Raw genomic sequence first — 21555 nt, 5'->3', positions numbered from 1 at the left:
GTTTTCTGAGAAACAGAAGATGAAACGCGCCAGGAGTTGATTATGGGAAGCACCTGTGGGGAGGAAATTCTGGCGAGGAAGTTGAGGGCGCCGTCAAACCCATGCAAGTCCCATCCTGAGTGAAGGAGAGAGGGAGGGACAGCTGGGTAGAAGTGTCTAAGAAATATTTGGTAAAGCCACTGGGGCCAAAGTTGACTGAAAAGGGAATCCCGTGTCTCTCAGCAATAGTACCCAGCCTGTGGCCTCTGCACAAACTCAGCGCTGGGTTCCGGAGCATGGTCGCTGAGGCCCCGATCGCTTACGTTCCTTGCAGTGGGTGGTCCGCAAGATACATTCCCTGGGCCATCGCTGTGCTTGCTTTACCGGTAAAAGGCAGCAACAGTGAAGCCATGTGATTTCCACGGCTGGCCTTTAAGAGGCCTTGTAGCTCCACCTTGACTCTCCCGGAATGCTGACCTGGAACTTCCTGCAAGGGACTGAGGTGCCCCCGCCAACAGCCAACACTAACTGCAGGTGTGTGAGGCTTTCTCCTGTCTGTCAGCTCAGCCAACCCCCCAGCTGAAAGCCACTATGTCACTGAACCCAAGCAAAGGCCGAAGAGGAACCACCCAGCCACCCCAAGGAATCTTGAGGGGTAATAGTCACTGCTGTTGTAAGTCACTAAGTGTGGGGGGGATTTCTTAGCTATCAGTAGTTCATTGGAAAAGAATATAAAGGTGGTCAGTACTTGGGTGGCCCAAACTCAGCATATGTCCCGTATGTCACTGTATTATCACTAACAAAGAACACCGGCTCTGTGAGAGGATACGGCCTCATTTTTGACAGCAGCAGTCAGGACCTTTAGAAAGGAAAGCAGAATTCAGGAATAAACTACACCTAGCATTCCTAATGGGACCACAGGAGATTCATCTAGAGCAGCTGTTCTCAATTTTGCATATACTCTGAGCCCACCTTGAAAACACACTGCTGACTGTGGTTTGGGGTGCAGCTTGGGGATCCAGTTTCTTAAAGCTCCCCAGGTGATCCTGAAGTGCAGTCAAGGGTCAGAGCCCGACCTAAAGGCGTCCCTGCCCTTTTCATACAGGCACGCCCCTCCTTACCATGCCTCGCTTCATGTTGTTTTCTTTACTAATTTAAGGCAAGACGCTCCACCAGCAGAAAGGTTGTGACTTGCTTTACTGTGATTCTTGCTCTACGTGGTGGTCTGGAACAGAAGCCACAGTATCTCCGAGGTACGGCTGCGTTTTCTATAATCCTATCTTTTGAGGGCCCAAGTGATGGCAGATATGTGGACTGGGGTCCAGCAGACCTTGGTGGCAGCTACCTGCCTGCTCCCTGTTCCCTCTCTGCCACTCTGGGGGCACTGCCAGGCCTTCCTCAGTTCTCCCTTTCTTAGTGTGAACATTTAACACACTTTCCTCCCTTCATTACCCAAGGCCCTGCATGGATGCGCGCACCGTTGGTTTGCGTGTTCAACTGCTTCGGGTGGCGTGAAAGACCAAGTTGCCTCCCTATGAGAATCAAGCGAGTAACCGCATGAGTGTGAGGCCCCTCCACGGACGCCCCTCCACTCTTAACCTCTGTGACCTTAGGCAAGTTGCTTTGCTTCCCTTGACTTCAGTTGCCTCATCTCTAATATCAAAGTGTCCCACCCTCCTGAAGTCCCATTGGTTCCCCTGGTCACTTTCATTTGACAGTTACTCTGGTTACCAAGTTTGTTCAGCTTTATAGGAAAAGCAGAGAACCCAAAGTCACTTCCATCAGAATTCTACAGGGATATTAAATATATCCCTGCTTGAATTTATCGTCAACCTCAATGAACAACTGGGAATTTAAAATGTTCATTCAGTGCCAGGAGAACAAATACAGAAAAGCAACCGTGTGGGAAGTCTCTTTGAAACACTCAGTTCTCAGATCTCTCTGCTGTCAACTTGCAAATGATTTTCACCCCTAAAGTGCAACAGGTCTGTTGTATTCTTATACTTATTTGTACACATCAAAAATAGCCTTCCTTTAACTCATCGAAACATGTAATCCCAGGGGATAAACAGCATGGTGTCTATGGGTCCACAGTGTTTTCAAGAAGTCGTGCCTGTGCAGAAGTAGGTTAGGGAGTAAGGGACAAAAAGTGTAACTAGGAATTGTCTCTCTGGAAAGGTTCATTAGGCGACATATACAGTGATGGTCAGAAAGTGGGAGAGGGGCCAATACCCAAAGACAGCAAATATATCAAACTATTCTTAGCCCCCCACCCCTTGCACACACACATACTTCTTCTCAAATCTTTGGCTTAGCAACTAGCGCTAGGATGAGTGGTTTACACTTGAAAAGTTTCCTTGCTGGTGGACACTGGCTGGGTCTCTCTCTCTAATCTGGGTCACTAACATGAACTCTATTTTTTTTTTTAATGAGTTCCTGAATTATCCCCTTTTTTGATAGCTCACCTCTCTCTTTTTTCTCACCCTCTCCAATGACATGGAAGCAGGATTACTGTCCAGCAATGAGACAATGAAAAAGATCCAAGGCCTACACAGGGAGAAAGGAGCTTCTCAGTGTCTGAACAATCTATAGACAAAGACTGGAAATGCTGGCATTGAAAGTGTCAAGTGGTGTTTCTAAACTCCGGCAAAGAATTACAGTTAGAGTTTCTGGCACATTTAGCAGTGTTTGGTGGTTGAAGTTCAAGGAAGACTGGTTTGAAACATAGCCCAAATAATCGTTCTCGAGTTTATATAACAGGGACAAAGGACAGGCTGAAATCCATCTGTGAAGTACAATTGGAAATCTGCTGAAGGAGAGAGAGAACTTCATTGCTAAATATGGGGAGATTTAAGACGGATTTTACATTCTGCCAAACAGTACCCCTTACATCCTATAAATCCAAGTCTGTATTTTGCAGAAAGAAAAACATAACCATCACCTTTAAACATACACTATAGGGGAGCCTCGCCAGTGATTTCCAAAGCAGCTAACCTTTGAAACACAGGGAAATCCTGAGGTTTTCAATGTAGGCAGAGGCTGGACAAAGTGTCCAACTCAAAGAGACCTTGAGAGCACAATTTTATCTAAGCTAAGTGCCTGGAGCTATGAGCTCAGGCAGAGCTGAAAGTCTACAGTCTGCTTTTCAGATAAAAACCCCAGACAACTGAATTGAGTGTTTTAAAAACAGGCAGGTGCAGGGGACGTTGTATCATTTTATCCCCTTAGTCTCTAGTGAAATGACCCAGCCATTCTCCCACCCACAAAGGGAGCCTTTGATAAAGCAGGTACAGTAGACATGTGTTTCAGGGTATTTCAGAAACCAGGAAGCATCTGCCTGTTTTGGTAAAAAGTCTTCACCATACATACCATAACAACAAAAACAAAACAAATAATCAAAAAAGAATCCAAATATTTAAGCCTAAACCTTCGGGATCAGCTAGATCTGGATTTAAGTCCCAGGGTACAACCTCCTAGGTAGCAATATAACACTGACCAAATAATATGATCTCTTGGAGCCTCAGTTTCTTCATCTGCAGAATGGGATAATAATAATGATTGCCTAATAATATTGTTGGGATAATTAAATAATGTAATGACTGGCACATTGCTGATATTAATAAAAGTTATTTGTGTTTCCTATTAATATTAGAAGGTAGAGTTATAAAACAGAAACGTAATGGTTTCTGAGTTGCTCTTTTTTTAACAGCTTTTTTAAGATATAATTTACAAGGCATTAAATTCACTGTTTAAAGTACACATTCCATTGGTTTTTTAATTTATTTACAGAGTTGTGCAATCATCACTATAATCTCATTTTAGAACATTCTATAACCTCCAAAAGAAACCCATACCTGTTAGCTGTCACGCCCCATTCTCCCTCTCCCCAGCCCCTGGCAAGCTCTAACCTACTTTCTGTCTCTTTGGATTTGCCTATTCTGGGCCTTTCATGCTAATGAAATCACACAGTAGTATGTGGTCTCTTGTAACTGGTGTTATGGTTTGTTCTTGATTTATTTTTACATGAATAGTAGCAAGTGAAAATCATAACGATTCTCTGTTCAGTTATCTCATTGGCTGAATTTTAAAAGATTGACACAAGATTTGAGAAGGGAATGGTTAAATGCCATATTCTTTTTCAGCAACCATTAAGCAAATAAATCATGCAGTTTGATCACATTAGTGCATAACAGCCTTTCCTTGTTCATTTGTTTTCTCTGGACCCAGTCCTCAGCATTTGGCTGCATCATGAAGAAACTCCTTCCAGCATTGAGAGTGCCCTTGACTTTGGCCAAGGCTGACACACTTGTTCCTACAGCAAAGCCTACACTGCACCAAACAGCTCCCTCCATGAGGCTGTGCGACATGACAGAAGGGGGCCTAGTATGGATGCAGGAGATCTGGTTCCAGCCCTGACTCGGCCACCGACCTCAGGCGCTGAGAATTCAAGAAGGTAATGAACATGAAAGTGCCTTGGGAAGTGTCCATGTACCAGTTAGGGCTCTTGGATCATAGGAGTGGACCTGCTGGGTGATAAGGAGCTTCAATGTTTAACTTTTTGAAGAACTGCCAACTTGTTTTACAATGCCAACTTGTTTTACATAGCAGTTGCACCATTTTACATTCCCACTAGCAGTGCAGGAGGCCTCCAACTTCTCCACGGCCCCACCAACACTTATTTTCCTTTTTAAAATAATTATACCTGTCTTAGTAGATGTGAAGTGGTGTCTCATTGTGGTTTTGATTTGCATTTCTGTAGTGATAATGATGTTGAGCTTCTTTCTATGTGCATATTGGTCACTCGTATATATGGTCTTTGAAGAAATGTTGATTTAAGTCCTTTGCTCATTTAATTGGGTTATTTGTCTTTCTGTTGTTGGCTTGTGGTAGTTCTTTATATATTCTGGATATGAAACCCTTATCAGATATAAGATTTGCAAATATTTTCTCCCATTTTGCCGGTTACCTTTTTATTTTCTTAATAATTTTCTTTGATGCATAAAAGTTTGGTGAAATCCAATTTATCTATTTTTTCTTTTGTTGCTCTTGCTTTTGGTGTTATATCTAAGAGACCATGGCATAAAGAGTTACACCTATATTTTCTTCAAAGAGTTTTATAGTTTTCGCTCTTACACTTAAGTCTTTGATTCATTGAGTTGATTTTTGTATATGGTGTGAAGTAAGGGTAGTTTTTACATTTTTAAATGGTTACATTTTACATAGTTATATGTAAGTGCCTACCTAATATACTCACTTTTGCCTCTTGACTCATGAAGCCTAAAAAATTTACTATCAGGCCCTTTACAAAAAAGCTTGCCAGCCCCTGTAGCCTGTTGCAGTCCTTGCAAATAGAGTGCTTAGTAAGTGTTTAACAAATAGATTCATGAAACAAAATGTAACTCTTCTACTGAGTACAAGGGGATAGAGGAGGGGTTTCAAAGATGAGTGAGAACTCATTAAATCCAACCAGGAATTAATTATACCTGGCTGAGAAGAAGCCAAGTACTGGACATCAAAAATTCATCTGTGCAAAGTCAGTCCTGAATGGTGATAAAAGGTGACATGTAAGAACAATCTCAAATTGTTTTTAGAACAAGATGCAATATAATTTGGAAAAATATGCGCCATAATGTGCACATACACACTCATGCACAAGCACATTTCCTCTTCTTTGGTAAAAGTCTAAAAAAATTAACAGAGATAGTGAGCCACCAACGGGACCGGGATTACTGTCATATGAGAAGGAAGAACATTTGCAACATAGGGTGAGTCTCTGTTCACCCTTTTTCATTAACAGGAAATAGTCTTCACCAATTATTGACTGTCTGTGGATCCAAGAATGTAAATGAATATGCTTTTACAGCAGGAATCCGTCTCCCTTATGACAGCCTTCTGGAGGAGGTCCAGCTGTTCCTGTTCACAAGTGTGAAAGGAATACATTTCACATTTCAGTCTCTCTTGATGGACAAAATCATAAATGAAGCAAAAAACCCCAAGATAGTGTCTGCCTCCCTTCATATTTATGCTGCTATGCCAGTGGTTCCCCCAAACTTGTCAAGAAATACTTTGAACAGTGTATCAGTTAAGGATTGAGTTTGACAGTAATAGGAAATTCAGTGACTGAAACCAGAAGCTTCGTTTCACCTGCGTAAAAGAGGTATGGAGGCAGGCAGTCCAGGGCCCTTTGGGCCTCTTGCCACACGGCCATCTGTAGTATGTGGTTTAATGCCTCAGGGTCACAGAAGTATCTTTACCTCTCGCTTCAAGTTCAGGTACCAGGGAGAAAGAAGGTGGGCAAATCGTGCGTGTCCAATGAATCTGTGCTCTTTCCTTAAATCCTCCCCTAGTGACCTTTATTTCTATCTTATTGGGCAGAACTGTGTCACACAGCAACTCATAACTCCGAGAGGGACTGAAAATGTAGCTTTCAGCTAGGTATAAAATTTTCCTGTTAGTTAGGAAAAAGAAGAAATGGATACTATGTCCCAAGAGTGTCTGCCACAAATAACCCTTTGATTCGGAAAACCCAGTATGTCAGACACCCATCCTCTAGTTAGTGTCTTGACTGTTACTTCTCAAACTTTAATGTGCATATAAGTCACTTGGGAATGTCACTAAAGATGCACATTTTGATTCAATACATCTGGGGAGGGATTTGGATTTTGAATTTCTAAGGTCGGCCGACCATACTTTGAATAGTAAGGTCTTAAATGGCTGGATCTTCTCATCAATCAGAAAAGAAATGGACTGTTTTCTTGTTTTCGATTTGTTTTAACGTATAAATTTAAAATTTAAATCACATTCCCACTACATGCCTACTAATATAATGAAATAAGAACTATCTAAATGGCCTGTAGTATTCTTGACTATATTTTAAAATTGGAATCAAATAATGAAGATCAAACAAACAGAAACTGTGGGGGCCCTTACAAGTGACCTGACCTTGTCAAAACCTCAATAGCGTAAACCAGTGATACCAGATCTTTCTCAGTCAATTTATGGTCTCCTGTCTTGTCTTTACCCTGAATTCCAAAGGAAGGAAGAGGGTGGGGGTCAGAGAGAGGTCTGGTCTGAGGTTGTCATCTGCTCAAGCTAGCTTCCGCTATGATGTCTTCCTCTCAACCAATCTTGGGTCAAGTCGTCTCTTCTCTGTGAGATGCAGATTCCCTACCCTGCTTCATTCTGGTGTCCTCTACTAGGTCCCCACAGCCCTGACTCAGGTCCTTCCTGCTCCATTGCCTACCTCTGTACCTCTCTCAGGAAGACACACCAACTTTCAGATTCTTTCACTAGGCTCCAGGGTTAAAGGAACACAGGTTTCTTCCCCTGAATGCTCCAAGTTGCATTCTTTTCTTTCATCTCTCTCCTCTCTCCTCTCTCCTCTCTCCTCTCTCTCTCTCTTCTCTCCTCTCTCCTCCCCTCCTCTCCCCTTCAATTCTGATTCTGATTCTATCCTAGCTTGTTCCATTCCATTCCATTCCATTCCATTCCATTCCATTCCATTCCATTCCATTCCATTCCATTCCATTCCATTCCATTCCATTCCATTCCATTCTTCTTATACCACAATGAATCTTTAGAGTTGCCCAATCCAATGTGGCTAGTGGCTATAAAACATTTGAAATGTGGCTGGTCTCAATGGAGATTACTGTAAGTGTAAAATATGCACCGTAAACTGCAGCTTAATATAAATAAAACATTCATTAGAAATTGTAACATTGAAAAAACAATAACATGTTGACTATATTGGGTTAAATAAAATAATTACTGAAATTAATTTCACCCTTGAGCGGTGGATGTATTATCTTGGCTTGGTGAGTCAGAGGGTTCTGTTATTCTGGCCATCACAAATCAATTCAGGGAAGAACCATTGACTCAAGCTCAGTTAATCAGAGTTAATCTTGGAATTTTTGCTAGGATATTGGGAAGGAAAAGTTCACTTTCTATTGAGGTTGCCAATAGATAAGTGGGGAGTTTCTTGCAGTCATCTTGCCACCATGCTAGGAGAGACTTACCTGAGACTAGATAGAGTTCAGGAGCAAGTCCAGCCAAAAAGATGGAGAGAGATGGCTTCCTTATGACATCATTTGAGCATCTGGATTTAGCAGAGCCTAAAACCAAGACCATCCCTGAATTGCTTAGTCCTAATCATTAATAAAGTTCATTTCTAACTTATGTCAGTTCATATTAGGTCTCTGTTGCTTGCAATCAACATGCCATGTCCTATCTCCACAAATCAAGGGTCCTCAGGAGTGTTTTGTTTTCCTTGCCATTACATAATATAGTATAAAACAAACAAATTTCAAATCACAAATTCCATACATATATGAGGCACCATAATTTATTGGGTTTTCTAAAACTAAACTTTATTGTTGAAATGGAATTTGGACAGAGTTTGGTAATACAATTATAGGATTATGTAGCCTCCTCTTCCCCCTGCAACCCCCTTTTCCAAAATCATTGAGAAAATAATTCTGAATATATTCTCTAGTAGATTATGTGCTCCATAAGGGTAAGTCCTGTTTCTCACAATTGTTATTACACCAGTGCTTGATACATAGCTCAAAAAGTTGGCGTATGAGTACAAAGTTTCTCTGGATTGCTGTGTGTACTGGGTCCTCCATACCTTCACTGACATAGCAGTGCCTGTATATACTCAAAAGAAAAAGGCATACTCTCCACAACGCTGAGACTGTTGTAATGATGTTCAGTTTGTTTCAAGGACCTTCCCGTGGCTAGCTTTAGTGTGCTTAATTGGTCCTGGATCAGTTCAGAAATAACCCGATTTAGCAGATTAGTAACTATTACACTATATGAAATATTACCAGAGTTCAGATCATCTGTGGTTGCTCAGTAAACTCTCAAAATTTAGTGGCTCAGTGGAAGAGTATAGGCTCAAAGAAATGAATTTCAGTCAATATGAGACTGTAATAATACATGGCAAAGACTGAACTTTAATTCATTGGGAAAAGGCTGGAATGTTCAGTAAATGAATGATGTTGGCACAACTGGCTATCCATCTGGAAGAAAATAAAATTAGTCTCCTATCTTACACATTTTACAAAAATAAACACCAGATGGGTTAAATATTATTTAATATTTAAGTGTTAAAAACAAAATAATAAAAGTGCTTGCAAGAAAATCTAAGATACTGCATGTACAATCTAGAAATGGGGAGACCATCCTGCAAAGACTGTAATTCTGGAAGCTGTACAAGAAATTAGAGATATTTGGATATGTAAAAATAGAATCTTTTCTATGGCAAAAGATTCCATTGAAATTATAAAGGACAGACAAAAAAGTGGTAATTCAGATGACAAAGTTGATATGTAACATTGAAGAGCTCTTACAGATTGTCAAGAAAAAGACAAATGACCTAATTTTTGAAAATGAGCAAAGGATGTAAATAGACAGTTCACAGGGTGGCAAATGCAAATGCTAACATGCTATGAAGAAATGAACAAATTCATGAGCTGTCAGAGAAACAGAAAGTAAAGCAACAGTTTAATATTGTTTCTATCCCTTCAGCCAGACAAAAATTAACAAGTGATATTCAGTGCTGGTAGGGAAAGGGATATCCATATTTTTGGTGGAAATGTGAATTGTAGAATTTTTGAGCAGGAATCTGGCCACATCTGTTAATATAAAAAATGTATATATCCTTCAATTAAGCAGTTTTGTTTTTTTCCCTTGGACTCTATCCCATAGAAATAAAGGCACTAGTGCATGTGAGTTCATATACAGAGATGTTATTACAGCTTTGTTTTTAGTGGTCAAAAATTGGAAATAAAAATGAATGCTCCTCAAAGAGGAGAAGTTGAATAAAATATGGTTTTTTTACATCACGGAATACATGTACGAATGTATGAAAGACTGAGTTGAATCCAAGGTAACAGTTTACTTAGATTCCCATAGTTATTGTTGGAGGAGAGAGGAAAATATAGAGTTCACGTAATATAATCTCATTTTAAAACCAGTGATGACAAGCTCCATCTCTGGATGTTTATGAGCTTTTTTATGCTTATGTATCATATGAGAGCATAAAAAATAGAGAAGAAAACATACTAGGTTGTTAACATTGGTTCATTCAGAGGGAGAGCAATGTAAGTGGAGAGGGGGACTTATGTTAAAAAGGAAAACAAGTAAAATAAAAATCTCCAAACTGCTTATCAGAAAGATATTTACTCCTTAAGTTCTTGAGATACCCAATTCCCATGAAAACTCAGATTTAAAACCAAACAGTAGCTATTCCTGCCCACTCACAGTCACGTGTGTTTGCAGGCAGGCCTTGTCCATACAGTCCTGCATCTCCTAAGGACTGGGGTGTGTTCTGAGAAATGCGTCATTAGGCACTTTTGTCATGTGACCGTCACAGAGGGCACTTCCACAAGCCTAGATGGTCTAGCCTGCTGCACACCTCGGCTACAGGGCACAGCCTATTATTGCTCCTAGGCTACAAATCTATTACTGTACTATAAATCGTAGGCAATCGTAACACAATGGTAAGTTATTTGTGTATAAACATATCTAACCATATAAAAGGTACAGTAAATTATGGTATAAAAGATAAAAAATGATACACACATATAGGGCACTTATCTTGAATGGAGATTGCAGGACTAGAAGCTGCTCTGGGTGAGTGAGTGAGTGAGTGAGTGAGTGAGTGAGTGAGTGAGTGAATGTGAAGGCCTAGGACATCACTCTACATGATTAAAGACTTTATACACACTGTCCCACAAGCCCTCCCCTCTTCCTTCTGACAGGGTGAGAAATAGAACATTGAAGCTGTCAGTTCTGCTCTATGAACAGGAGTGTGGGCTGGACTGATTGAAAATATCAAGAACCTGGCTGGGTAAGGCACAGATCACCATAACAGTGGCTGTCAGGAAGGAGTGAAAGGTGGCTTGAAGATCAATGGAAATAAGAAATCAAGATGGTAAGATAAAGAAACATAAGGGATCGTCATGGCAATATGGTTTTGGCTATTGCATGTTGGAGCAGTCGCCAGATTAAGGAACTTTGTGGTATTTGTTTAAAAAAAAAAGGGGGGGTGGAGTGTGTTTTAACATGAAGAGGGTGTAGTAGAACTGAGGATTCAATATTTTGACTTTGGAAATTTGTATTTGGTTTCAATGACCCTGCCTGGCACGAACACAAAACTGATGGAAGAACTAAGACTTATCTATCTTTTATATCATTACAACCTGAAAATATATCCAAAGTACAGAGACAGGCTGGCTCCACACTACCACAGAAAGCTTATACTCAAGTGGCACTTAATGCTGATTAAGGTGGCTCCTGTGGGCCTGTGTCCTTTTACAGGATCTTAGGTACTCAACAGAGGATTTACAGCAATGTCCTCTGAAGACCATCCAGCTATACCTGAGAGGGACTTAGTGCCCTCTGAGTACATAGTACTGGGGAGACAGGCTCCTCTGTGGCTGAAGCAGGTCAGTGGCTGACTGACTGGGATGTTATCTGTGCACTAAAAATTGAGGTGCTGTGAGGGAGAGGGAATCTATTGCCGAGCCCCACAGATATTGCTCTCATCAGAGAAAAAAACATCCACCTGAACCACAGATCCTTCGATTTCTTACAGGAGATTCAACTCCATTATAATCTTACGGGACTACCATCTTGTATGCGGTCCACCGCCCTAAATGTTATGTGTGAATTCTAGTCTTCTCAGAAGTTATATAATAAACAATTTCTGGTGTTCGGGCAGAGAATATTTTGGAGTAACATGTTGATTGCCTTAGAAAAATAGATGTTGAGTACATCTATCCACCAAATACAATTTTTATCCATTCATCTAAACATCCATCACTACTCTGTCAATTCATCCAAAGTCCACAATAGGTGGACAATAGACAGATATCTCTAACTTACCACGCTCATGAAAAACTGGAGATGATTTGGAAGGAGTGGGGAGCAGGCAGAAGGTCTCAAAACATTATAGAGAACACACTGGGCTCAGAAAATTGAGTGGAAAATTTGGAATGTGTTGGTCTCAGAAAAATGAATTAGAAAATTGGGAATCATTTAGTTCAAAGTACCTGGCATAAGGTCAAGCTAACACCCCATGATGACTGACCTGCCTAAGAGTAGATACTCATGTATACAATTGAAACAAAAGTTTCATGACACAGTAATACACTCAGCATACTTTACTATTTTCTATTACTATTCTATTCTTTCTCTCTAAAAAAAAAACCAAAAAATTGATTGTCAGAACCCAGGAATGGGTCACAACTGCAGTTTGAAAAACACAGCCACAGAACAGCATGGGTGCATTTGTATTAGGGCTACTTCAGTTTTGGGAATTTCAAGGTCACATTTTTACTTTGTTACTTGTTAAAGTTCTAAGATAGTACATTTGTCAAAGAGAACAGCATCTTTCCAGCCCTCCACTTGCACATTTCCTCAGAGTTCTGAATGAGAAACAGGGCAGTCACTTCCTCTAAGGGGGGCAAATTGGGGACCTAAGTCTTCCCTCAGTCATACATCGATTTGTTGTGGACTTGGTTTTTCACTGTCTTCCACCACACGAACTTCCTTTTCTCTCTTTGAGTTTCTTTCTCTTATCTCTGGCTAATTCTTCTTGTTTTCAATTTTATTCAGTCAACTACATTTTATTAATTTAGAAACTCCAGGATGAACAAGAAAACACCCTCCACCTGTGAGTAACTAGTGGCTCCGGCGAGGAAACAAACAGGTGAAACAGAGCGAGATGTTAAAGAGAGGACCACAGAAAGTGCTCCGGCAGCAGAGAAAGATGGGTCTGCCTGACAAGGCCCACGTGGAGATGGTTTCTCAGAAGAGAGGTGTTTGGGAAAGAAAGTAACCTAACTAACTTTACCTGGGGTGAAAGATGGCATTCCTGGGAGAGGGAACAGCATGTGCCAAGACATGGAGGTGGGGAGAACATGTTAGTTACATTTATCTGGAGTCACAACAGAGTGACATGAAATGAGGCTCAGCTGAAGGCCCCGCTGTGCACGCTCTCACTGTCTGCTCTCTGGGAGGATGCAAGAAGGGGTGGCTTCAGATTTCAGGGTCTCAGTCTTCCTTCTTTACTGCTAGACTACAGTCTACCTAAAGTCTGGAAGGTCTTACCATCTAAATCCCCAGTGCCTGGTATAGGGCCTGGTGTGGATGCAAAGGGCATTCAGAGGAATATCAATCAGTTCACCCTAGTAGCCCAGCACTTGGCAGGAATCTGAACCACATGTCCCGGCTGTGCTCTGATCTCCAAGCTGAATGACACGGAATTGCAGGGCTCTGGAAAAAACAAACATTCGCTTTCGCTAAGACCTTTTTTCAAAACTACCCCTTCCTGGTAAGATGTTGCAGATGAATTAATAACTTAAAATTATTCTCATCCTGCCCCCAGATCCTGAAGATAAGAAAATTAGAGGCATGAATAAAAAATAGTAATATAAAAATAATTGACTTGTGATATCCGAGTTTTATAGTTCTCACTAGCTACCAATGCTCAATAACAGGTTTATGATTATTTTTAATACTCTCATGTAAATGTGAAAATCATCAAAGAAAGAATTGAATGTTACAGTTGGGGGATCCCTTTGAGCTTAATCTGGTTCATCCCTCTCATTTTACAGTTGAGGAAAGTGGGGCCTAGATGATTTTAATAGAGCTGCCCCAAATAATTTTATATCATGTAATTAAAACCAACCAAAAAGCTATGACTCAGTGCAACTTACCTTGTTAGCACATATCCCTTTAGTCTCTTGAAAATGTGTGTGTTCCCATAATAAAACTTGTATCATGCTGTTTATAATTTTTGTATCATGCCTTTTTCACTAAATATGTTTTGAGGTTTCCCCCCAAATCTTTGTTATTCACAAATTTGTCACTCGCATTTTCACATAGCTAGTGACTATATAATGTCTCATTGTATGGATATACCATAATTTATTTGACCTATTTCTTGTTATTGGGCATTTAGGTTGTTTTGCATCATAGTTGTTGTTATTAGAAATAAAACCTTTGCACCTAAATCATGGTTTCTCTCTGATTATTTCTTAAGGAGAGAAATACCAGTTTGGTCAAAAGGTGTGGACACATTTCAGGCTTCTGACACATACTACTAAGTTGATCAGTCCAGGAAAGATTTGCTGATTTACCATAAGCAATATGTTTCACATAGTTTTTGAAATCTTACCAGCTTTGGACCAGTTATTCCAAATAATGTGGAATTCAAATTTGCCCTAATTTTATTCATTTAAAAATACTAATAATTATGATGCAACTATTAGTTTGAAGAGTCAAGAGATCTTATTCTCAAATTGTAACTGAATCTGTAAGGGCTAAGGGAGAAATGTGTGACCAAGGGTCAAATGAGCAATGTCCAGGAGTTTTCCTGTAGGGGTCACTGTTGCTGTCAACTTATGCCTGCAAGGAAATGAAAATAAAGTCATGCATTTAAGAATGCACATTCATTTTTAATGCCTGCTTTGTCTACCTTCTCTAAATTGCAAAACTGCCAGATAGCATTATAATGCCAAGTTCTTTATATAACACACCACTCTCTCCACTCAACGTGCTCCTCCGTTTGAATTGATTAAGTGTATGCTACTCATAGGAAAGGCACTGCTGCTTGCTCTTACTAGAGGAAGCATTAGCTAATTACCTAACACCATAAAGTGGTTTGAATGGCATATGCTGACCTGAAGAAGAGAAGGGGGAAAAACCCAAACATCCATGGCTGTGTACCGCAGGATCCCCTCCCTGCGCTTTCTCTTTTCTGCTTTTCCCGTGAACCTCTCTGCGCTCTGCCTCAAAATCTACACATAAGACAAAATCAGATGTCATCTACATTCTATAGTGTCATTTTAGAACAAAGAGGTGCTTTTCCATCTTTAAGTTTTTATCAATGCAGCTCAAACACGCTCGCGCCGTCCCAGGCGCCGGGCCGACCTGGCTGTGCGGACACAGCTCCGCCAGGCTCCGGGGCTGGGGCAGGGGACTGCCAGGTGTGGCTGGCGACGAATCAGCTCCCTCTACAAAGCAGGAGTCTTTCTCAATATAAAATGCAAAGTACCAGCGGTTTTCCATCGCCGCAGCCCCAGCCCCCTCGTCCGGTGATGTAGTGAGGGAGGCTATTTACTCTCTGCCCTTGGATTCCTCGTATTTAACTGAGCCCAGAGGCAGCTGCTCCCCGAGCGCAGCGCCCGCGGGCTCGGGACTAGCCGCGCCCTGCAGGCCAGCGGCCGAGCTGACCAAGGGCTTTGACCAAGCCCGCGCTGCGCTGGGGCGTCCGAGAAGCTGAGGGAGCCCGTTTAGGGATCCAGGGGGTGCGGTGCGGGGAGGCTGGTGCTCGAACCTCAACGTCGGGTGAGGGCAGAGCGCTCAGCCTGGTGCCCCGCACGCCTGTCCCGCGGCGGGGGCTTGGCTCCCCTGCGCTCCTCCGGCAGCGGGGAGGAGCTGCGGCCGGGAGTTGGTGAAACGCGCTCACCTGTCGGAACCCGGATCTGGGCAGGGCGCGGGCCCGGCGGCCAGAGCGCGCCGGTCGCGGCAGCCGCGCGGGCGGCCCTCCCCACGCCAGGACGCCGCGGGCGGGGAGGCAGGTGTAGCGGCTGCTCCCGAAGACTCTAGCCCCCCCAGCCCCGCACCTCAGCTCCCTGCTCGCCCCTTTCGTCCAGAGGCGCCACCGGCTTGGTGTGTCCCAAGGCCAACCCGGCAGACGCCAGGGTTGCAGGTTCGAGACGCTCCGCCTCCTCCTGGCGGGCACTTGCGCCAGCAGGGACCTTTGCACTTGGTCTTAGTCTGCGGTCACTGCTGAGGTTTTCAGAACTCTCCAGGCCAGGGACAGCCAGGATCTTTACTTCTAACCGACGCCGTGCCTGCAGCCTTCCTGGGACACCCCCAGCCCCGGGAGAGTCCGCTCTCCCCCGGGCACCGACGCCCCACCTGTCTCCGTGCCGTCTGCGCCCCCTGACTGGTGCCCGACTCCCTGACCAAGGTGTGCGCATCTTCCGCGGGCCCGCCACGCCCGCCGCTGAGCTCCGCTCGCCTCGTCCCGCCGGAGCGAGCGCGGGCTGCGGGAGCCCGGATCCCGGGGGCACTCGGTAGGTCCCCGTGCTCGGGACCCACCCCCGCCTCGGAGCCCACCCGCGAGGAGGGATTAAACCCGAGAGGTCCAGGTTTCCCTCTGACTCGGAAACCCAAGTCGGCCCCCGCCTTTTTCCTGCAAGCCGGTGCCCGTCGCGGGTGCGCCCGGCGCGGGGACCGGGGCGCTCGGGCCGCTTCGCGCCGTCGGGGGCGCGCACCATGGCCGGCTGCTGCTGCCTGTCGGCCGAGGAGAAGGAGTCGCAGCGCATCAGCGCGGAGATCGAGCGGCAGCTCCGCCGGGACAAGAAGGACGCGCGCCGCGAGCTCAAGCTGCTGCTGCTGGGTGAGTGACCCCCGCCCTCCAGCCGCGGCCCAGCCGGGGTCCCCGCCGGGCCTGGAGCCGAGCGGGCGCCCCGCAGCTCCCTCCAGGCCCGGGGTTTGCAGATGTCTTAGACGCCAGTTCTCGGCACCTCCATTTGGACGACTCCCGACTGCCCCCCAACAGGGTCGAGACGGAACACTTGACCTCTGTGTGCCTTCCCCAGCTGCTCTGGTTAGCCTCTGTCCCTAAGCCTCGACCTCCCACCCCTCGCCCCCCGCGCACGCGGATCCCGCAGAACCCCACCTTGGATGTTCGGGCCGGAGCTGTGGCGGGGAGCTGCCTGATCCACATCTTGGGTTCACTCTAGCCCTGGCCCCTGCACTCTCAGTTCTAAATAAGTACCGTTGCCGGAGTGCTTACCAAGTGCAGGACTGTGCTAAGTTCTTACGGGCGTCACCGCAGAGTGATGCGGGCAGGTACTATATCCCCATTTTAGAGAATTAAAAATGGAGGCCCAGAAAGTGGGCGAATTAGACTTGACCAAGAAAAGGCAAAGGAGATACCAGGTCAGTCGTGGGGGTGAAGCCCAGGTCCTGGCCACTCCTCGACCTGTGACCCCCCTCCCTCCACTTGGCAATCCTGGCTCTCTCTGGGAGGCCTCTCTGTTTGCAACAGACCCAAAACTCCCCTCCCCAGCTGACTCAGGTTCCTAGGATTCTGGCTCTTTTTGTCTCCTTGCTCTAGGTAGGACACATTTTCAAAAACAGAAAGAAACGTTTAAGGTTGCCCCATTTATGCCTTAGGGCCCACCTTTCTGACTTTCTAGAACCCTGTTCAATACATTTGCTCTTTGAGGAATATTTACCTTTTCTTGCTTTCAGACCAGTATATCTGCTGTCAGATCCCTCTGGAGCAGCTGCAAGTACTTCAACTTTTTTTTTTCATCCCTTCCAGACAGGAATTCTCTCTTATACCAGGTTTTTGTTTTTGTTTTTGTTTTTTTGGTCTTGTCTTTGATACAAGGAGTCTCCCTCCTAGAAAGTGTTAAGGAAAGAAAAGTTGGTCTAGTTAGAATAAAATAGAGAAGGCTTTTAGTCAGCCTTGCCTGCGACCTAGGCAAGGAAAACCCCTTACACTTATTCCCCAGCGTTTTGGTGGGCAGGGTCTGACCTTTCCCAGGCTGTGCCCCTCCCCACTGAGCTAAGTGTCTGCAGGTGAAGTAGGCTGCCCACCTAGAGCCCCCACTGACCTTCATGCCCCAGACACCCATGAAATCTTTGCCCAAAGCCCCCAAGCTTGCTTGCGGGGCCTTTGCAAGCAGAGAAGGCAGACTCCATCCCTGAGGAGTGTCCAACAGGGCAGCTGTGCAGGTTGTGGAATAGCCGGCAATGTGGGCTGAGGGTCCACAGGTATGTCCCAGAGGCCTCCCTGGATGGGGAAGGGAAGACATCTGTTATTTGGGAAGCATTGCTCTTTCAAGCCTGTCCTGGAACTTGGAGGGGTCTGAGAATTCTAAATTATACCTGGACTCCAAGTGGTTGTAAAGCTGGATTTGTCAAGGTGTGACAGTTTGCTAGCTTGATCAGCACTTTAGTGATAATTATGAGAGCCTCCATTTGTACTCTTGCCCCAGGCCCTATAGATGATAGGGGCGGGCTGGTGTTAGCTACATACTTTTTCTGGTCAAGGACAGGCTGAACCCTCTTTCATTTTGATGTATTTTGATGTGTGTTAGTGTATGAAGTACAGTGCCTGGAATACACTAGGAGCTTGGAAAATGCTGGCTCTTATATGAAAAATGAAGTGGTAAGCTGAGCTGTACTGTACTGGCACTAAGCCTATTTGTTTGAAGGAAAATGCTTGCATTTTATACTCAAACCAGGGAAGGAATGTTTGCAGATAAATCATTTGCCCTGGAAGTCAAATTTAATACTGGTGACTAGAATCCTTCATCTCCCCAGGTCCTTGCCCCAACCCTTTTCCTGTCCCCTTCAAGCAGGACTGCTGTGACTACCTCCTTGAGTCAGTGCCAGTCACTCAGAAATGGCTAGAAATAGTTCCCAAATGAGATGGAGCTGCCCAGAAACTCCCAAAGGATGGACTTCAAAACCTCTGATTTCTTTCAGTCTTTAAGGGAGTAGTGCACACTTCTATTTTTTCTCAAAATAAAGGAGGAATCAATGACTCAGAAAATACAGGAGGCAGGGAAGGATCCATGCTGTTTTGTCTGAAGTCAGGCAGTTTGAGTGCAAAGTTCATTCACCTGAGTCTCTGTAGTGTGTGAATTAGATGATCCACTGCTCAGATGCCTCAGGTGAAAGCTCCACTTTGCAAATGGAAGCTTAGGATCCAGTGTGGAGTGTGGACTGACCTGCAGAGTCACCAACTCTTCCACAAGGAAGCATACTTTTGCAATAATACAAGCTGAGGATGTTTCTGAAGTGCATCTGATGGTTCAGTGCATATCCTGTTTGTGCTTAATGAAAGTGTGGGCCAGTGTCCGTAGGAAAGATAAAAGCTGCTGTCTGGTTAGGGCTAGTAATCGCGAGATGTCAGCGTAATGCTCTCTCAGAGGAATGAAGTTGGAAATAAAGAAGGTTCTCCACTCCAGCAGAAAGAAAATCCTTATCAGTGCCTCAGATGAAAGTAGGACAAAAAGTAGTTCCGATAAGAACCCCGATAAGTACTCGTCAGTGTAAGGAGAGTGTGTGGGCAATAGAAATAAAATGGGGAGAAATGTGATCTCTTAATGATTTTTTTTTTTTTTTAAGTATTAAATGAGGCTTGGTGAATGTTAATTAGGTTGAATCTTAATTTTGGATGCAGACCTGTTGGAACTGTCTGGAAGGAACATTTACTGGGGAATTGGAATTGAACTTTTGTTGGTATAAGAGTTAAAAATGGAGGTTCCTAGGCCATACTGTTTGTGTTCAGACCTTGGCTCTCCCCTTAGCTGTGGACTAGCTTCTCTCGGCCTTGTCTGGCAATGAGTGCTTGGTAAGCGTCAGCTATCATTGGTCCATTTTTGAGCATTTTTAAGCACCAGAGAGGTGTCACTTTCCATTTTAGTTGTTCAGTTGTAGGTAGCATAGCAGTTTGTCTAAATAGTCCTGGTAGTACTTTGACCAAAATGTCTTGCTTTGAGTCTTTCTCACTGTGTTTTTGAGCTATAAGCTCTTTTTTTTTTTTTTTTAAACAGCAATTTTTTAAAAAATTTGATTTTAGAGAGTGGCAGAGAGAGAGAGAGAGAGAATCATTGATCAGTTGCTTCCTGCACAAGACTGACCAAGACTGAACCTGCCACCACCAACCAGCTGAGCCACCCTGGCCAGGGCCATATGCTCATTTTAAAGTCATTTTTTCTCCTTGTACCAAAGTTGAAAATCTGAGCCCAAGGAAGTTTTATTGCATTGATTACAACAGAATCCCCTTTTAGAGCTGTCATGTTTCTGGGCTGGAAGCCTGTTAGAGGAAATGGCGTAGAGAGTATGGGTTTCTCAGTAGAAGGTGACAGAATTTTCTGGTTCTGTGAAGAAGAAAAGGCACAAAATGGTCGGTGTGCCCACGTTCCTCCCTTCTCACTTAGTTTAATCCAAACACATGGTGCGCGGAGCTGAGGATCGTTTCCACGCTGAGTGGGAGCTGCTTTTCCACAGGTAGCTGCCATGAGGAAGGTGGTCGTAACCGCTGACAGGGGACGACAAGGCGTGACAGGGGCAGGGAGGGGTCCTCTGAGAAGGGGCTTAGAGATGGGGGGAGGATGCTGAGGCCATCCACATGCGGGCTGCTCCCTGCCTACCGGAGAAACTTGTGAGGACAGTAAGTGCTGTTCTCAGGATCTGGGATAATACGAAGGACCCCTCGGGGGCAGGTTTCATTGAGTTTTGGTGTTTTATCTTAGCCACTTATGTGACTGTTATGTTCACTACAAAATAAATGTTAATCCAGAAATGCTTAATGTTTTGTGCCACGATGTGCTTCCGAAAGGGGGGCCATGAGACTTGATCCGTGGCCCATGTCCGTGCTGGTGCAGTAAGCCCGCCTCACCAGGCGGCCTGCTCCCACCGTGACACAGCCGTCCCTGGAGCCCCTCAGGAGGCAAAGGCAAGGCCTCCCTCTTCTTTCTGCCTTTTACGGACTTTTACCCTTTGTACCTTTTCAAATAAGGTGCGTGGAGGTATGACTTACATACAATAAAAGTCACCATTTTAAGTGGGCAGCTAGATGTGTTTTGACAAATGTGAATGGTTGTATGAGCATCAGCACAATCATGATATAAAACATCTCCGTCATGCCCAAAACTTCTCTGTGCCCCTCTGTAGTTAACCTCCTTTCCGCAAATCATTAAAACATTTTTTAAAATTTGGAAACAATTAGTAAGAATACAAATAATACAAAAAACCCCCAGGTATACCTATTCCCCAGTCGACCCATTATTGAAATTTTACCCCATTTTCTTTCTCATTTGTTCCCTTCAGTTTTTCTGAAATGTTTGAGGGTAAATTATACATATCAGTTCTCATATATTCTTTAAAAGGGTTTTTCTTTATATTCTTTAAGTTTTTTCTAATCTGGAACATTTCCACAGGCTGGCATTGCTTTTTTGACTTTACATTTTTGGAGAATATAGTCCCCTCTTCCTGTTTCTTTTGCCCCCCTCAGTTAAACCCTCTCCCTTTTTAGTAGAACGTTCCTCATTTGGGGTTTGTCTGATGATTTTCTTATAACTAGAGATACCAACTGTACATTCTGGGCTGGAATTATAGGTAGGTGATGTATGTCCTTCCCAGGGGGTCACCTCTAGAGGCACCCCATGTCTGTCTGTCCCTCATTGGTGATATTTAGTTTGATCACCTGCTTGTTTTCTCCACTGTCTAACAATTTTGGGGGAGATAGTTCCTCAGGCCATGCAAATATTCTGCTCATCAAAATATCCCTCTAGATTTTGTCCTGATCCAATCTGTAACTTGATGGCTAGTAAATGATGATTTCCCAACTCCAGCACTACCCCCACATTTACCAATTGGCCCTGTAACAACCTTCCTTTTGCTATTTATTTGTTTGTTTATAATCCATACAAACTCATTAATCCCTAGGGTGTTGTTTTTAACCAATGTTTTTTTACTTCATTACTGTTTTTAATCATTTTGTGCTCAAATATACTCTATTTGCACAATGAA

The 21555-nt window shown here is 43.9% G+C and overlaps 1 protein-coding gene across 1 annotated transcript in view; it reads left to right on the top strand.

Moving 5' to 3' along the window:
* Positions 1-16272: 16272 nt before the first annotated feature.
* GNA14 (G protein subunit alpha 14) overlaps positions 16273-21555 on the top strand; it is a 121439-nt gene continuing 116156 nt past the window's right edge. The window contains exon 1 of the mRNA XM_087823185.1: positions 16273-16396. Coding sequence (XP_087679311.1) covers positions 16273-16396 — 124 coding nt within the window. The remainder of the gene's footprint in view (positions 16397-21555) is intronic.

This window comes from Miniopterus natalensis, chromosome 12 (assembly GCF_054644295.1).
Source record: "Miniopterus natalensis isolate mMinNat1 chromosome 12, mMinNat1.hap1, whole genome shotgun sequence".
Lineage (NCBI taxonomy): Eukaryota > Metazoa > Chordata > Mammalia > Chiroptera > Miniopteridae > Miniopterus > Miniopterus natalensis.
This window is presented reverse-complemented; position numbering and strand designations above follow the sequence as displayed.